The sequence below is a fragment of the Populus trichocarpa genome, chromosome 6 (assembly GCF_000002775.5).
Source record: "Populus trichocarpa isolate Nisqually-1 chromosome 6, P.trichocarpa_v4.1, whole genome shotgun sequence".
NCBI classification, from domain to species: Eukaryota; Viridiplantae; Streptophyta; class Magnoliopsida; order Malpighiales; family Salicaceae; genus Populus; species Populus trichocarpa.
The window spans coordinates 12959581-12976945 of record NC_037290.2 but is presented as its reverse complement, the minus strand read 5'-3'; the positions used below and the strand labels follow the sequence as shown (position 1 = coordinate 12976945).

At 31.2% G+C, this 17365-nt stretch overlaps 1 protein-coding gene across 1 annotated transcript; it reads right to left on the bottom strand.

Moving 5' to 3' along the window:
• Positions 1–3632: 3632 nt before the first annotated feature.
• On the bottom strand, positions 3633–16803 carry LOC7484667 (uncharacterized). Its single transcript, XM_024604658.2, has 16 exons — positions 16609–16803; positions 16464–16513; positions 16313–16373; positions 15754–15849; positions 15524–15673; positions 15270–15401; positions 14758–14885; positions 13580–13622; positions 6768–6851; positions 5956–5997; positions 5776–5846; positions 5091–5144; positions 4884–4989; positions 4717–4785; positions 4409–4552; positions 3633–4088 (listed from the first exon to the last, which is right to left on the bottom strand). Exons 1-16 carry the CDS (start codon positions 16744–16746, stop codon positions 3990–3992), a joined length of 1467 nt encoding a protein of 488 aa, XP_024460426.1. The 5' UTR covers positions 16747–16803; the 3' UTR covers positions 3633–3989.
• Between the last annotated feature and the right edge of the window lie 562 nt (positions 16804–17365).

Below are 17365 nucleotides of genomic sequence, written 5' to 3'. Positions count from 1 at the left end.
TCATCTCACTTACCCTCCTAGCCTTAATATATTTCTTTACTTATTTAGCCATTAGTACAATGTCTATAAAACTAGCAGACTCATTTCCTAATAGATACTCTTAGAATGTGTTCTTAAAGGTATTGATGAAAAGAGTGACCAACCTTTTTTCTATATGAGGAGGCTAGATTTGAGATGCAGTTTCTTGCTAATATTGGACTTACTTTTTTACTGACACTTTGGTCTTTTTATTCATTGCTTGTAAACCTCTTTCAGTTAGGTGCCACTTTCATATTGAATTTATATTGGCACATGAATGCATCAACTAGATACTTCCATTTCTTAATATTGTTTCTATTTAAACTCGTGTACTAAGAGATAGTCATGCCACTCAAATTTTCATGAAAGAAATGCATAAGTAGTTTATTATCCTTGATCATCTTTTCCATTTTACTATAGTAAATCCTCATATAAGTCTTATGTCATTCAACATTTGTGTACTTGGTGAATTTAGGCACTTTAAACCTCCATAAAACAACCATATTTAACATCAGGTATATTTCAGAAGCCTTTGTAGAGTCATACAGTCCATGCCCTCAATTGCTCTCATGTTTTCTTCATTTACCACAAAACTTCTAGCCTCTATTTCTTTCTAAATCTTTTCATTCACAATGTCATAACCCAATTCTGGGTTATTCCCTAAAAATCACCTTTTTTCAAAATAAAAATCAAAAAAATAAAATAAAGGCAGGCAATGTGGAGAAAGCAGATCAAGGAGGACTACAAAAAAAGGAAAAAATCAAGCTGCAATTTTAGGAGAAAATTAAAGGCCTAATTGTACCTCATTATGCCCAAAAATGGAGAAAAAATGCAAATTCAAGGTTAAATTAAATGATTATTGGACGAATTTGCATAAAAATTAAGTCCGATGACATAATTTAATTTTTAATAGGCCAATTTGATTTAATCATGTGCCAAATTGAATTTTAATTATGTTTGAGAATTAATTTGGGTCCAATTGAAGGATTTAATTAAGTGCAAGGACTTAATTATACTTTAAATGGGTCAAATTAATTTTATTTGGGGCTTAATTGGTGAAAAATTAAGTTTTGGAGCCTAATTTGGGCTTAATTGAGAAGATTAGAATTTTAAGAAACCAATTTAATTTTTACCAAGTTAATTAATTGAAATTAGGGGCCAAACTGCAAGAAAATTGAAGTTTTAGGGTCAATTAGGAGCTAAATTGAAGAAATCCGAGACCAAGGACCATATCGTAATAGGCACGTAACTTCAGGGCTCCAATTGAAGTTCATCAGGGGCTTAATTGCAAAAGTTTAGGGTCAATTAGAGGTTCAATTGAAAGCAATTTAAAGAGGGAGGACTGAAATGAACTTTGGCCAAAATCATAACTTTGGTACTGTTCATCTTCTTCTTTAAATCTCTGAAATAACTGCTCAGGTTACCTACTTTGCAGGTACATTTAATGCACGTAACGTCAACCAAATTTAACCAAACGTGCATGCAAATGATCCTCTGCAGTTCCTCTACAGCTCCGTGTCAATAGTTCAGTGTGAATGACAATTAATCGGCGCCGGCGTCGGCCTAAACATGCCAACTCAGGCAGCTTTTTCTGCAGATTTGACAGTGCACCATGCTTACTTTGAGCCAATTGTTGGGATCCTTCCTTTCTGAATCAAGGGCTGAAATTTTTTCCCTGTGTAGACAAGATTTCCCTCTTCCACCACCTATAAATAGAGGTGAATTTCATGGCCTCAGGGAGGAGAAAAGCGGGTCCAAAGTAAGCCAAAAAACCAGCCTTCCTCCCTCTCCCCGCTGCAGATTTTCTTCTTCTGCTTCTTCTTCTTTCTTCCTCCGCCACAGGAAATCAACATCATCACCATTTCTTCCTCCAGCTCCGCCTTGAGCAACCAGCACCACCAAGCGTTGCCAAGACCACCAGCCAGCCACCACTGCGTCTGTAATAAGCCACCGTGAACGTCTCTCTCCTCTGCAAGACGTTTCTTCCCTCTCTCTCCACCGTGGCCTTCGGCCACCACCATTCCCACCCCAAACACAGCTCCAGCACAGGAAGCCAGCACAACCACCAACCGGCCACCAAGAAGCCACCGCGACTCTGTCCCTCTTCTCCTTCCAGCCTTTCTCTCTCCTCTGCAACTTTTTCTTGTCCCTCCCATAGCCGACGCTGGCCTACACCGCTGCAACCAACGGCAGCACACCGTCATCCTCGGCCAGACCACCGCCACGCCAGGTTGTCCACCCTCTCTCCCCTTCCCCTTCTACTTCTTCTTCGCTGCCTCTGTTCACTGAGTGAACAGTGGACGTGAATTATAATTCACGTCCTACTGTTCACGCATGAATAGTGGGCGTGAATTATAATTCACGCCCACTGTTCATGCAGTGGACTATATTTAAAAAAAATCAAAAAAAAGTTTTCAAAAATCATTTTAAAATTTGTGATTTTTCTCGCGCATGTTTCTACCAATTTTGCATAATATCGGGTTGTATATTTACACTATAAAATACAAATCCGGTATTAAAATACCCGGTTTTCTCCGAAATATTTCAAAAAAAAAATTGAAAACATTTTCAAAAAGAAAAAAAATATGTTTCGTTGCATACGGCCAAATTCTAAAAAACAATTAAGCATATTTTCATAAAAAAAAAAATTGCATATCTCTCATGTTTTGCAAATAAAAAATGGATATCATAACTAGTTTATGATCATCCATTAGGGTTTGGCCAACATGTCAAAAATCTTTTTCAATAAACTCATTGATTATTCATTGGCATGCCTTGATAGACTGATGGTAACGAATCATGATTAAATGATACGGATCTTTTGATCATGTGATCAAGCAAACCCTAACGAAGTTGAAATACAACTTATAAAGCCGAAAAATCAGGTTTGAATGAACTCTAATCTAGAGGTAACCATGTATCTAAGAACCAAAGGTATTGTAATAAACTTGGACCCAAAGATAACCATGTACCTACGAACCCGAAGTATGTGAATGACGTTATAAAGTCAGTTAATCTTCGATAAGTTAGTGTACGATCTTTGTCCCTGCAAAAAAAGATTGTTTGTAACACATAAAACAAATGAAAAAACTTGTTTATTCTAATTATCACAGTTGCCGAAACTTGCAAACATAAAAGAAATATATAGTCCCTTATCCCCTCTAAATAAGCCTAATGAACCTTTTTTGGGTTGCAAGAAAATGAGTCATATCTAGTAATTAAATAACACAAGTCTAATATTGAAACAAACCCTTAAAAAATATCTAATTTAGAATAAAGTCAATTTAGAATAAAGTCTAAAGCTAATAATATTCAACACTAAAATAAATAGATAAAAAAATCAAAAAACAAGTTCCTCTTGCTTGAAACCCTCATGCATGGCCAAAAATTCCCTTTGCTTTCTTTGAGTCTTTGTTGAAATTTCATGCTTCAAATTATTAGCTAGGAAACCTTGTTTTTAATTTCTGGAATTTTCTCCCTTAAATTGCCTCCTTTCTCTTTGATATGCTAGGAAATCCTATAAAATAAGAAAAAGAACAACAAAAAAATCTCAAGCCTCTTTGCCATATACATTCCATAATGGATATGGAATCCTTGCAAGCTATGTATAATAGTTGTTGTCACAAATGTCTCCTTGTTAGACATAAAATCCTTGTAAAATAGATAAGTCAATAGCTGCCACACATGTTTCCAAGAGCATTAAAGAATCCTTTTGTTGATTAGAATCCATAATACACAAGGAAACAATATTTCTTCACTTTTCGCACATTCTTGAAAGATTTCTTTCTTGACTTCAAACACGTTATTTATGAAAATAGTTGTGTTCCAGCTATCTAGCCTTGTTAAATGTTCCAACTACAGAACATTGTTATTGTCGATGACATGGAGAGATGGCTCGAGCAATAGCATGCATACTTTCATTTTTAAGTACTTTGTTTCAGCTATATTGTTTATTCAAATGACAAACCAGATCAGTTGAGTGGCCATGGTGATCCCGCCATCACTGCTTCAATTTCCGAAATCTGTCGAGGACATTTGGTCATGTTCTGACAACCACCAGCAGTGACATGCTACAAACATCAACAAGAAAAGAAAAAACATTACAAAAAATACCAAAATCAACTTCAAAAATAAGCATGATATTAGCTGATATACAGAGTGGACTCAGTGTTTTGTAATCTCAGCAGCATGGCATTTTTATTTTTATTTTTATCTTTATTTATTTATTTATAGCAACTTCCTAAAATATGCAGAAAAAAAAAATGAAACAAAGATAGTTATTAAAAAAAACTAATTCATTGTTATTGGAGCATAAAGCAAAATTATAATTGAAATATGGAATCAATAAACGCAGAAACCATCTCCATTTGAGTGTCAGGAAATAAAGTACCACGTCACTTTCAATTCGAACCCCACCAAAACCTTTAAATCTGCTAATTGCTTCACGATCGAAAAACTTTGCAGTATTTGAACTCTCCATTGCTGGAGCCAACAACGCATCAATGAAGTAGCAGCCAGGCTCCACTGTTATTACCTACAAGAAGAGCTCCGGGCTTAGAGTATTTAGTAGATTTTTAATGTTGTCTTTCATTTCTAACTGTAGATGTTCACATGAAAGGTCAACGCATTATTTTGTCAAAGATCTTAATATCAGCAGTGTAGATGCATGGTTCTTCATTGAACAAGGCCATCACTAACCATTCCCTCTTGAAGCTCTCGAATAGTACGCAAAGCTTTCAATCCTGGTCCTTTTAATTTCTCCAGTCCCTATAATTTGTTTCCGTCAAGATCCAATCCTTGGAGAAAATGAAGCAAAATAGGAGGATTGAAAGCTGAGCTTCGGCAGATAAATTAGCAACAAGTACCTTTAAGTAGCCACCAGGATCATGAGTATCAATCCCCAGGAAATGCCCCAGACCATGAGGCATGAAAACAGCACCTAATCGCTCGATCATCATGTCATCTACATTGCTAAAACCAAGAAATCACACTTGCATTTAAATTAATATTTATCCTGATCATGTCAAATAGTTAGAAGTGAAAGAGATGTCACTGGGGAATTTAAAGTTTACCCAACAATAATGCACCCGTTTTTCAGCGACTCAAGAATCACCTGCTCTGCTAATCTGCAAAGAATAATAACAATAGTAATATACATGCAGTAGCATGGCCTTGAAAGTTCTACAAAGCAGGTAAAGTAGTTGCTGGAATTTCATTAATAAAACGACATTACTTTTCTAATATGTAAATGCAATAATGAAAAGCATCCAGGTAATGTATATTTGCTGAACATCAAAAGCTCTCAGTCAAATTTCAAAATACCATATTGGATTGGTATAGTGGACATCTATCCATCTATGGAAAAATATTCTATTTTTGATGTTTACCTGCTGTTTTTACAATATATAATGTCATACAACTGTCAAAATAAGTTCTCAATTCTTCCTTTATCAAAATCAAAATGAGCTCAACTCTTCCTTTACCCTAGGTCTCAATTAAAAGCCTTCTTCAAACTATTTGGTATCAAAATAAATGAACCAAATATTGTTAAGCTATAACAATGCGTTTCTCTTTTTCTTAGATGTAGTGATTGACTGCACCCACCCACCAATTATTCTCTGAAGCATCTATTACAAAGGTAAAGCTAGCTAACTAATTTTGTTTAAACTTGTTTATGACAGGATAAAAGCAGTATTTTCAACAAAAAGAAAAGTAGTTTGTAATCATTAATGAAAGTTAACACTCGTCTAATCTTACTTATGCATATCTACCCAGCTGACTCCAGGTTTCATTGCAGATATGACAGCATTGTGAGCATCAAGGACAGCCTGCAAAATGTGCCATTTAGAAAAAATTCCAAGACAACTGACTTGCTAAGAGACTAAAAATCTGAAAAGGCTCATGTGGGGTAAGCAAATGAACTTTGAGCAGTCTTACATTGTATATAAGGGATTGATCACTTGTAAACTTGCCATTCACCTGTATACAGGGGGGAATGGCACTTTCAGACAAAACATTGAATTGAGGAAGCAAATAACAGAAATTCAGGTGGCCTGCCCTCTTGACTACCCTTTAAAATCCATAGCCACAATTGCCATAATATCAAACACTTTAATTTTTATATGTAATTTATAATACCTAGAAACTTATGAATCATTTCATCTGTTTGCTTCCATGAAGAATCTGTGACACTACTTAATAGTATTAGTTAAAATATGTTCAGTTGTAGTAGTGTAGTGGTGGTCGTGCCAGTGAAGAAGAAAATGATGTTGATGATGATGCGGGTCACTATCTCTATATAGATGATCTAATCATTCAAAAGGTAAAACTGAACATATCTCCTCAATCACAGTTGTCTATGAAAGGTATAATCATTAACAGTTGGGAGCGACTAGGCCTAGTTCTATCTAAAATCCAGAACATGAGTTCAACAGAAATCAGCTTGGTTATCCTTATTGCTCTTCATCATAATTGTTGATACAGGGAACTCTCTATTCACCAAAACATGTGAACCATCAAGACTTCCCAAAAGATAATAAGAAAGAACTGATATCATGTCCACATAGGTGGTAAGATCAGCCTACTGATAAATGGATGTATCAGAATAGTGCAGGTTAGTATTGTATTTGACACAAGTAAAACACTTGTCCTCAATTAAGATGCCTGCATTAGCTTCTGCCCAAAAGGTGGAACAAAATAAACTTGGAGATAATAATTTAAAAAATGCAAATGGAAAATTTTATACTTACAGGGAATGAACAAGTAATGTCAGACCCGTAGAACTGGTATTCAGCTCCCATATCAAACAATGCCATATCTCCATCTTGCAGGGTCTGCATAAAACTCATTATAAACATTTTTTTAGACTAAAAGATAATTCTTCCAATTTAAAAATTTATAAACAAAATAGGAACTGTAACTTCATCTTAGCAGTTGCAAAATTTTCATGCAAGGGATATAATCATAGCAAGAGTAGAATTTCATACAGGTTAACGACAATATGATCACCATCAATTTGCCAAAATCTCAATTCTAAGCTAAGTCCACATCTACAATTGTAAAGCCTAAATAATCTGTCACCAACAGCAGAAAACACAAATTGCCTCTCCCACAACATTATACAAATGGGTTCTGACAATCACAAGACCCATGGCCTCTGCTTTGCACGCAACAATGAACATTCTATAGGTAACATTATAGGAAAATGGGTGTGCAAACAACACATTCAGAAAATCAACATATTTTCCAGGCCAGCTTGCCTCTTAGATATACATCCAAAAAGCATCTAAGTTGCACATGTATATGTTAGCATGGTCCTTTTCAGTAGAATCATTAGTTTCCATATACATATTTGTTATTTATGTCAAGAAAACAGCTGTAAATATTTGTGTAATCATAGGGTAATTAGCTTTCTATAATTAGGCCGAGATTATAGTTAATAGTAGCAGATTTTATGGAATGTAAATCAGAATTCTTCCTATTTAATGAAAGAGACTCTCATGAAGAGAGGTCATTCAGCCAAATTAACAGTATAGCTACTACACATATACTCCTTTCAGTAACAACTTTTTTTCCCAAAGTAACAGAAAATAGAATTCACAGTTTATAAGCAAAATTAATGTTCAGGAAACCTATCAATATGGTGTATGTCATCTCAATTGTATCATAATATTAAATATAAAAAAATCAATCAATCATAACCTTTAGTTTATCCTATTCTTCACTTTTTACTGATGCGCATGACCGCGTACAAATGCAATATCAAAATAATGATTTGAAGGTCAAAACACATAGCACAAAGTCACCTTTTTTTTTTCAATATATTTATATTCTTCACTTTTTAGTGTTGCGTGGAAGTGTAGGTGTGTGATTATCATGTAGAACTGTAGAGGCGACTTCCTCACTTTTAGGTAGCAACTTCTTATAAGAAAAAAAAAAAAAAGCAAGGTGCATGATTACACTTTTCTTTGGTTGATAATAATTTGTTTGGATTTTTACCTTAAAATTTTTTCTCACTTCATCATAGATGAGTTTTAGGTGTGATTATCATCTAGAAGCCACTCTCTAACGTTTGTATTTTAGCAACAGAATTGGAAGGAAAGAAAAAAGATGAATATTTTACTATCATATCATTTTCTTTCTTTTTCTATTTTTAATTAATATACTATTTAAATTTCTTCTTTGCATCAATAGATGCAAATTCCTCAATTTTTTCAATTTTTCCTCTCTCAATTCTTTTTCTCCACGTTATTTCAATTTTTCATATTAGCTACTCACACAATCATTGTTCAATTTTTTTCTCTCCTCTCATCTGAATATCCCACCAGTTTTCCTTTACATGATTTTTTTTTTTCTTTTTTTATTGGCAAATCAAATTATGGCCAAAGCCAAGACCACTATATACGCTAGAAAAATATATTTGGCACCAAACAAGTTTACAATAACATGGCCACAAAAATTGTGCACAAACTTGTAATCCTACTTAAAGTGAACATGTATGATTGAGGTTATTTTCTAATTTTTCATCATATTACCTCCCAAACATCAATGACTTGACCATTAAAAATGAAAACAATGTGCTTTAGTGCTTAAATTTTGAGCCAAGATGGGCGTGGGATAGAGGCACAAAATTGTAATTTGACAATTATGAGTCTCCAATACCCTAAAAAAATAATATAAATTACATGAACTATGTTTAAACCACCTAATGAGTAGGCATTAGGCTAGGTATACATAAATTGAGGATCTTCCTATCAATGATGATGTATGCTTGAAGAGAATATTGATTGAATTAGAGAAATTCTGTAATCATTAATAATTCTATGTATAATAATAATAATAATAATAATGTATGTGCATATGATAGTAAAATCTTTTCTAGAGAAGAATTAAAGGCATGCATGTGGTAAAATGTAACATCCTGCTAACAAAGTCCACACTATGGCCATATCTAATAAAAAAAACTTAAAAGTTGTGTTATTGAGATAGAAGAGCATAATTGTATATTTGCATTCTAGTTATGATTATTGTAAGGAAGACTAACTTTCAGAATTTTATAATTCAAACAAATTAAATTTTTATATACAGTAACTTCATAAAAATTAGCATCAAGAAAGTATATAATACTATCATATTCTATAAACCGAAGATTAAAAGGAACAATTGTTTCTTTTACCACATTTATATTTTTCTAATGCCCATTAATAAAATAACATGATTGGCTAGTAATTGGTGCATGAATCATAAAATTAATTTTGATTGGCTATTATTGAGTGAAAAATGTAAATTTATGTGCAAAACTAGAAGCTGAATTCTTTTTTCTCAGTTATATATATATATATATATATATATATATATATATATATATATATATATATATATTGTACAAGTATTCATAGCACTTGGTTAAGAAGTTACATTGTATTCATAAATTGATTGATAGACCATTTTATGTGATGATGTATGCTTAAAGAGTAAAAAATATTGATTGAATTATAGAAATGCTCTACTCGTTAATAATATCATGTGTTGATGACCAAAAATTAATAATTTTATGTATTAGTAAAATACTTTTTTTAGTAAAATAAAAGACATTCATACGGAAGAACAGAATGACATAATGCTACTTAAGTAAAATCTATGGCCATATCTAATAAAAAATTATTGACCTTCTACTATTGATTAAGAAGTGCATAATTATATATTTCCATTTTAGTTACAATTTTTAAAAGAAGATGATTGACTTTTATAATTTTAGAACTCGAACAAATTAATTTTTTATATAAAGTAACTTCAGAAAAAAAAAATAGCAAATAGAAAGGTTGTAGTATTACTATATTGTTTATAATGAAGATTAAAAACAAAATCATTTCTTTTACCATATCTATATTTTTATAATGCAAATCAATAAAATATGAATGGTTAGTAATTGGAGCATGGCCTAAAAATTAGTTTGATTGGCTATTATTGATTGAGATGTGTAAATTTATGCATGTACGTAGAAGCCAATCATTTTTTTTCTTTTTGTTAAGTTAATCTAAGCCTATACTAGAGAAGTTAGAACTAGCTTGAAGGATACCAAGATACTCCACATATTGAAGGATCCTCCTAGCTATAATAATGTTACAATTAACCTTAATTGCTTTAGTTGTATTCTATAATACCCATAAATGGATATTATAATTGATTGATATAAAATTAACTTTAATTGGTTAAATGGGAATTATAGAGGATCTCCATATCCAAGTGGTAGGTTTTCTCATATTATGAATCATTGAGTTTTTGACAAAAAGCTCTTTTACAATTATGATAAGCTAACTACAATAACTATAAGATAATTTATAATTGATTGCTAATCTTTTTTTTCTTTTTCTCATAAACAAAATTTAACAAAGAAAATGCAATGAACTTTTTTTGTTTGAACTATAATGAATTGATTACTATTATAAATTATCAATTCAAATGGTTATGAGAGAAAAATATTGATTAAATTACAGAAATTACATAAACAATCTAAAAAAACAGGGTTTTTTATGGTGCTTTACTGTTCATATTTTTTAATCATTTGATAGTAATTGCTCTTCGTAACTCAGTTGGTAGCACGCAAAAATGGAACCACAAGGTTGTAGGTTTGAATCCTGCTGGCAGCATTATGTTCAAATAGTTAACATGTTGTCTGACCGTTATTTTTTAAAAAAGAATAAAAAGGGTGAACGATAAAAATAACACAGGGTCATGCACACGGGTTTAGCCTCCAAGCCCATGCACACCTGCCCTGCTAGTGACCTAAGTGTGCTTGGCTTTTTATGGAACTCCAAAAAAATTACCAGATTCACTTACTTTTCAGGTATGACATGATTCTTAAATACTATTATAAAATTTTATTTGAATTTTTAAAAAAAATTCAATTATTAGGTGTGATATAAAATTATAATAGTAATAATAAATTGCTCATGAAAGTCAATTCAAATATTTTTTTTAGTCTTAAAATCTTTAAAATGATTTTTAACATAATTTTATCACGTTTATGATGTTTTTAGATTTCAATTACACAAAATATGGATATACTATTTTGATATTTTTGTTAAATTACTTTAACAATCATAAAATATTTGTTTTCTAACAAACAATGATTCCTTTCTAACAAACAATGATTCCAGTTAAAAAACTTGTGTTCCCTCAGACCAAAAAAAGACACTTTAATAAAAAAAAAAAATATTGATTGATAAAAAGAAAAACCAAAAAGATTGTACTTTCAGGTTTAATAGTTGTGCCAAACAATTACTTGAGACCTATACTTTTTTTTTGCATTCAATAAAATTTTGGTCCCTGCACTATGCGCAAGCATACAAACTAGTTCTATAGTAATTATTAAATGTACATGTGAAGGAAAACCTTTTTTATTCAAGCAAAAAATATAATATCATACTCATTAAGAAAAAAATATAGCAATATCTAATAAAAAAATGTTAAAAAAGTTGTGTTATTGAGATAAAAGTACATAATTATATATTTACTTTTTATTTCAATTTAAGAAGATTAACATTTATAATTCTAAAATTCAAAGGAATTAAATTATTATAGAAAGTAACTTTACAAAATTAGCATAGAGAGAATATTATATTGCCTTGTTACCTAAACAAAAGAGTAAAAAAACAATTTCTTTTACCATGTTTCTATAAAATTATAAAGGTTGACCATGAATTTTAAATTGTTTCCTTCACTCATATTAGGTCATCTTTTAGATTATTTAAATGATAATTTATAACAAAACATATTTAAATGTAATTATCTATTTAAATTAAAATTTATAACAAAATATTAAAAGGTTGAATTAGGTTCTTTTCATTATTCAAACTCAACACACATAAGCTATCAAGATTGTATGTATAGTCTATACTAATAATGGAAAGAAAAATGAACTAATTTTAGTATAATTTGAGATTATTTATTATATCTAAGACCATTGAAAATTATTATTTTTGAACATTATTATGAACAAAACTTTATAACTATATATCATGATTTTAAGGAAAAAAAAACCTTCTACTATATATAATACAAGTATAAAATATTTTTAGAAAGAAAAGATTATAGGTGATCAAATATTAAATTTTTGATAAAAAAAATTATTTAGAATCTTATATTTGAATCAAATATACCAAAGAATATTAAAAATTGAATTATATTATAGATTTTAAAGAATACTTAGATTTAATAAAACATCATTTTCTTACCATAAAAAATTACAACATGAAATTTGCTGACATTAAATGTAAATTTTTAAACATATTATAGCATCCGATGATAATGAAAAAAATAATGAAAATAATTTTAGTAAGCATTAAGATAGATTATTTTCTAAACATTCTAACTATTATTACCAACAAAATTACAAGAATTTTACATCATACTTGAAAGCCTTTATGTTCGTTGACATAGGAAAAAGTTAAGGCTATGTTTGTTTCCCGGAAAGTGGTTTCCGGAAAACCACTTTCCAAACTTTCCTGTGTTTGTTTGTCATTAGGAAAGTTGGTTAACGGAAAACACTTTCCAGTCAAAGGAAAATTTAGCTTGGTTTCCAGGAAAGTGTTTTCCTGGAAAATTTGGACGGAAAACACTTTCCAGAAGTTGTGAAAAATTTAGAAATGTCATATTATTTGCTGATTATATCAAATTTGGTCCTCATACTTTTGATTGCTATATATATTTTGTTTTGAATATTTATTTTTCAATTTCATCTCTTAAAATTTAATTTTTATATTAACTCTGGTCCTCATTTTTATAATTGTTATTTGTTTTTCCCTTATCATTTTTTTATTGAAATTTTTTATCTATCAAATTTGATCCTCATTCTTTTGATTGTTACTTATTTTATTTGAAATAATTTATGAAATGTTAATTATTATTATTTTAATTTCTTCATCTTTCATTTTTTTTTTTTAGATTTGATTTCTATTATTTTGATTATTATTTATTTTATTTGAGATAATTTATGAAATTATATTTTTTTTCAATTTCATTCTCATTCAACTTTTTAATTTGTAAGATTTGTTCCTCATTATTTTAATAAACTTGAGAAAAATAAAACATTAATAAGTTATTTTCCAGCTCATTTTCCATAACATAACCAAACATTGGAAAGTGTTTTCCAACTTATTTTACATTACACTACCAAACATCAGAAAATAATTCACTTTCCCGGAATTCACTTTCCAAAAGGAAACTACTTTCCAGCAAACAAACGAGGCCTAAGTATTTTTCGTTCTATATATAAGCAAAAAAAATATAATTTAAGAAATGAATTAGAAAACTAAATGATTTATAAGTTATCATTTAAATTAAAAAAGTAGATAAATATAATCTAAATCATTGCTAAAAAGTCTCTTATGTATTATTACTTTAATCATCTAGTAGGAGAAAACAATGTGATTCAAGTATGAAGCACATATCATAACAATTATTGTTTGGAAATAAGTTAGGAGAAGCTGAGATAGATTCAAGTAAATTATAAAAACAAAAAAATAAAACAAAACATTAAAGACAAATCTATAAAAATTACCCTGTCATTAGGAGCAGCTGCATGCCCATAGTGAAGAACAGCACTGTACAATGAAACATTAAGGCTGTTAGCTCCTCTTGGAAATACGTATGCAAAGTTCTACTTCAATGCATCCATGTAACTATAGATTTTTCAAAACAACTATATATCAACGACAGCATGAATCAGAACTTCACAAAAGAGGATGCAGTATTCCTTGTCCTTTCCAAATATTTTGAATTAGAAATAATGACAATCTTAGCCTCCAATCCTATCTGCTAGTGAACTGGTCAGGAGACAATTTCTTTCAAGTGCACTTGCAAAATCCAATCAATGATATAATTAGCAGGGTACTATTGTCTTTGAGAGACAACTTAAACTGAAGTCTGATTCTCAAGCTTGTCATAAGAATGGAGACGACCTTGAGATGGACTTGGCTCAGCACATTGTTATGTACTTCAGTTTGACTCAAACATAATGAATGAGGACAAGACCTTAAACCAATTAACATTCATCACACAGAATAGGAAATCATTCAATATCATTTATTTCATTGGTTCAAACCATGTCAATTTATTTTGAGGATGAAACAAAGATATGGAATCCCACATCAATAAGAAATAGAAAAAGAAAAGGCATGTCCTAATAAAATGGTTCCTGTTCTTATTCAACCATGGGTATGTTTATATTGATTATTAACAAGAAAGAGAGGGAACTAATACCACTAACAATTCACCCTTAATTAGCTAATACAACCAAGCACACTTAAAACATGAGCTTTACCTTGTGAAAATTACTCTTGTAACAAATTCACCTTCGTGTTTTAACTTCAATGCAAAAGCAACTTACATACACACTCTACATATGTATGTGTTTTCTGTTTTCGAGGATGTGAAACACCAAAACTCCTGAACCAAGCTCCAACCAACAAAGTGACTTGATGAAGCTCAGGCACACATAAATTTAGTCTTTTAAACCCCTTCACAGCCCTACCCCATTGGCCATGAAAGCTACATGGCCTGTACCATATATGTTCTAAATATTGCTTTCCACCTTTTATTGATCCACTCTAGATTGCTTTCAAAATGGGTTACCTATCTATTTTTGAGATTTTCAATTAATGGACCTAATATTTCAGTTTTGCAGTTAGTTTACACAAAAACTAATCCATGCAGAATAACAATCATCAAGAACCTCACCTATTTTCTCCAGTAGCACATATACATGTGTATGAACAATGCCTACACCCGCCATACATGTAGGTGTGATGAAGAAATATGCTTTCCAATTGATACTCTTCCATGCCAACTCTAGTTTTTCTCATAACCTAGTCAAAACTGCAATTCTTTAGTATGACAGTAAACCATGATATATAATTTGAAGTGTTGATAAAAAAAAATTAATGAACAAATAACATCAATGATAAACTAATCATCATTCAAAATGATGTCTTTCACATGTAACTCGAGATGGAGATGCATGAAAATGAAAGACTCATGTTGCATGGTAGTTTTCATTCATGAGTCAACAATCCCAATTGCAAAAATAAGCAACAGATGATAAGAAATTCCCAACAATGGCGCAGCAGCTGCATATATAAAATTGTAACCCATTTATATAAGTTTATGTGAAGAGTAATACCTAAACGAAAACTATAGTTTAAATTCTTGCAAGAAAATCCAGTCAGTGAGAAGTTTCCACAAATAGCTACCTCAACATGAGCTTCAGAGCTTATGTCATTGGCAAACTGAATAAGTGCTAGCTCCATATCTGACTTTAAAACACGGCATTCAGTCAAAATGGGATGCAATGTAGTCAAATCCTTCTCAAACTTTTCTATCCCCTGAAAAGAGAATTAAAGAAAAGGAAAAGAATGTTGATATTTATTTCATGATTGCAGATGTTGTAGCTCTATATCAGGTAAGCATGTGAAATGGTAAGGGCCAGAGGATTAGAATGTAAGACCTCAAACTCTGCTGGTTTTGAGAAGTTATTACTGTCAGTGTTAAGTCCGTGCAAGAGAAAAAGCAAAGGTTTTTCCAATACATTGCTGAGCTCATGTAAAACTCCTACAATCTCATCTGTGTAATAGACCATGCTAACCATGTATTGTTGCTGCAAAAAAAAAAAAGAGTGGATAAACATACATAGTACATTGACGTGCATCAAACCAAGAAGCATTGAAGGAAGGATACCTGAAAGCAAGATGATGGCTTTATTTCTCCTAACCAAACCGCATAATCAGCCGGTAATCTTGGAGCAAATAGAATAGATTTCCCTGTTGCAATGTCCTTGAGGACAGCATAAATGACAATCAAAACCACAAACAAAAGGCCGTGAAAATTATAATGATTGTTGAAGTGACACAAACAATAGAAAGCATTCAGTTTTAAAACAAGAAATGAAGGTTCAAACTACCATGTCCAGGCAAAGTAACACAGATTTGTTAATTGTTTGAATGAAAGGTGTAAGCAAACTAACATGCCAGCAGATGCCCAGATGAAATAAGAAAAGAAAATGTTCATAAAACGATCCACTGGTCCACTATAGACTGGAAGCATGTATCCTTGATAGTACAATACAGTGATCTAAGAAATTAAACAATAGCATAATTTGTTTTAAGTAAACTTTACAGAATAATAAGTATGAACCGCAATCCATTTTCATTCCGGACAAGAAAAATAATAAAACTAACCATGGCAATTTTCCATTGAAAGAAGAAGGGGATAAAAAAAGGAAAAGCCAGGAGCTTACAATAGCGCCATAGAAACCAGGCTCTTTTACTCCAAACAGATAAGCGAAATAACTCTCCTGCCTACACATCAAAATATACATTTTGTTTCTAGTAAAATTGAAAAGCGGAGCAAATCGCCGCCATTACAGCTTACAAGTGCAAAGAAATTACCTGAAGAGTTCGATGTGATCAGTGCAGTAGCGAGTTTTTTCCTCGCCTCCCTGTTAAATTCATTCATAAAATAAAAAATAATAACAATAATAGATATCATCAATCAATCAACAATACATACATGCATAGATAAATAGATAGATACCTGAAGAAAGACGAAGCCGTGCAGAGGACGAGAGGTTTCGGTGAGATGTTGACGGAGGGATTTTAACAGCTTTTCACGGTTCTTGGCGTGAAGCTCCATCGGTACTTTTGGGGGGGGGAGACGAGACGAAGAAGCCATTTGCGGGCTTCTATGTCGTTAGGTTTCGTTTCCGCTCCCTTGTCTTGGTTTATAATCAAAATTAAAATTATATATATATATAAAAAAAAAAAAAAAAAAACTTAGAGCGTGTTTGTCAGTATGGCTGTGGATGTTTTTCAAATAATTTTTCGTATCAAAATACATGTCAATAATATTTTTTTATTTTTTAAAAATTATTTTTGACATCAGCACATCAAAACGATCCAAAACATATAAACTATATTAAATTTTAATAAAAAAAAATTCAAATTTTTTAGGAATACAAGTTGAACCATGTTCCCAAACATTTCCGCAGTGATACACTGTGAACTATAAGAAAATTTTCGGTTTTTTTATTTCGACCCTTCATTTTATTTTATTTAGTTCTTTGATGTGGGATTAGTTTTAGTGATTCTTTATTCTGAATAACAATTTCATGAGCTGTAATAAAAACTACATACGTGATACTCTCATTACCTCTGCAAATTCTTTTAGGGCCTGTTTGTTTCTGCGTTTTAAAAGCGCTTTTGACAAAATTTGAAAATTTTTTATTTTTTTATTAACTTGAAATTAATATGTTTTTAGTATTTTCAAATCATTTTGATGTACTGATGTCAAA

Bases quoted from the DNA above. Each gene is read 5' to 3' on its own strand.
- LOC7484667 (XM_024604658.2), bottom strand. From the start codon at position 16,746: ATGGCTTCTTCGTCTCGTCTCCCCCCCCCAAAAGTACCGATGGAGCTT. The intron at 16,514-16,608 runs GTATCTATCTAT...TGAATTTAACAG, and splicing joins ACGGCTTCGTCTTTCTTCAG to GGAGGCGAGGAAAAAACTCG. The intron at 4,990-5,090 runs GTAAACTTTAAA...TCTTGGTTTTAG, and splicing joins AACGGGTGCATTATTGTTGG to CAATGTAGATGACATGATGA.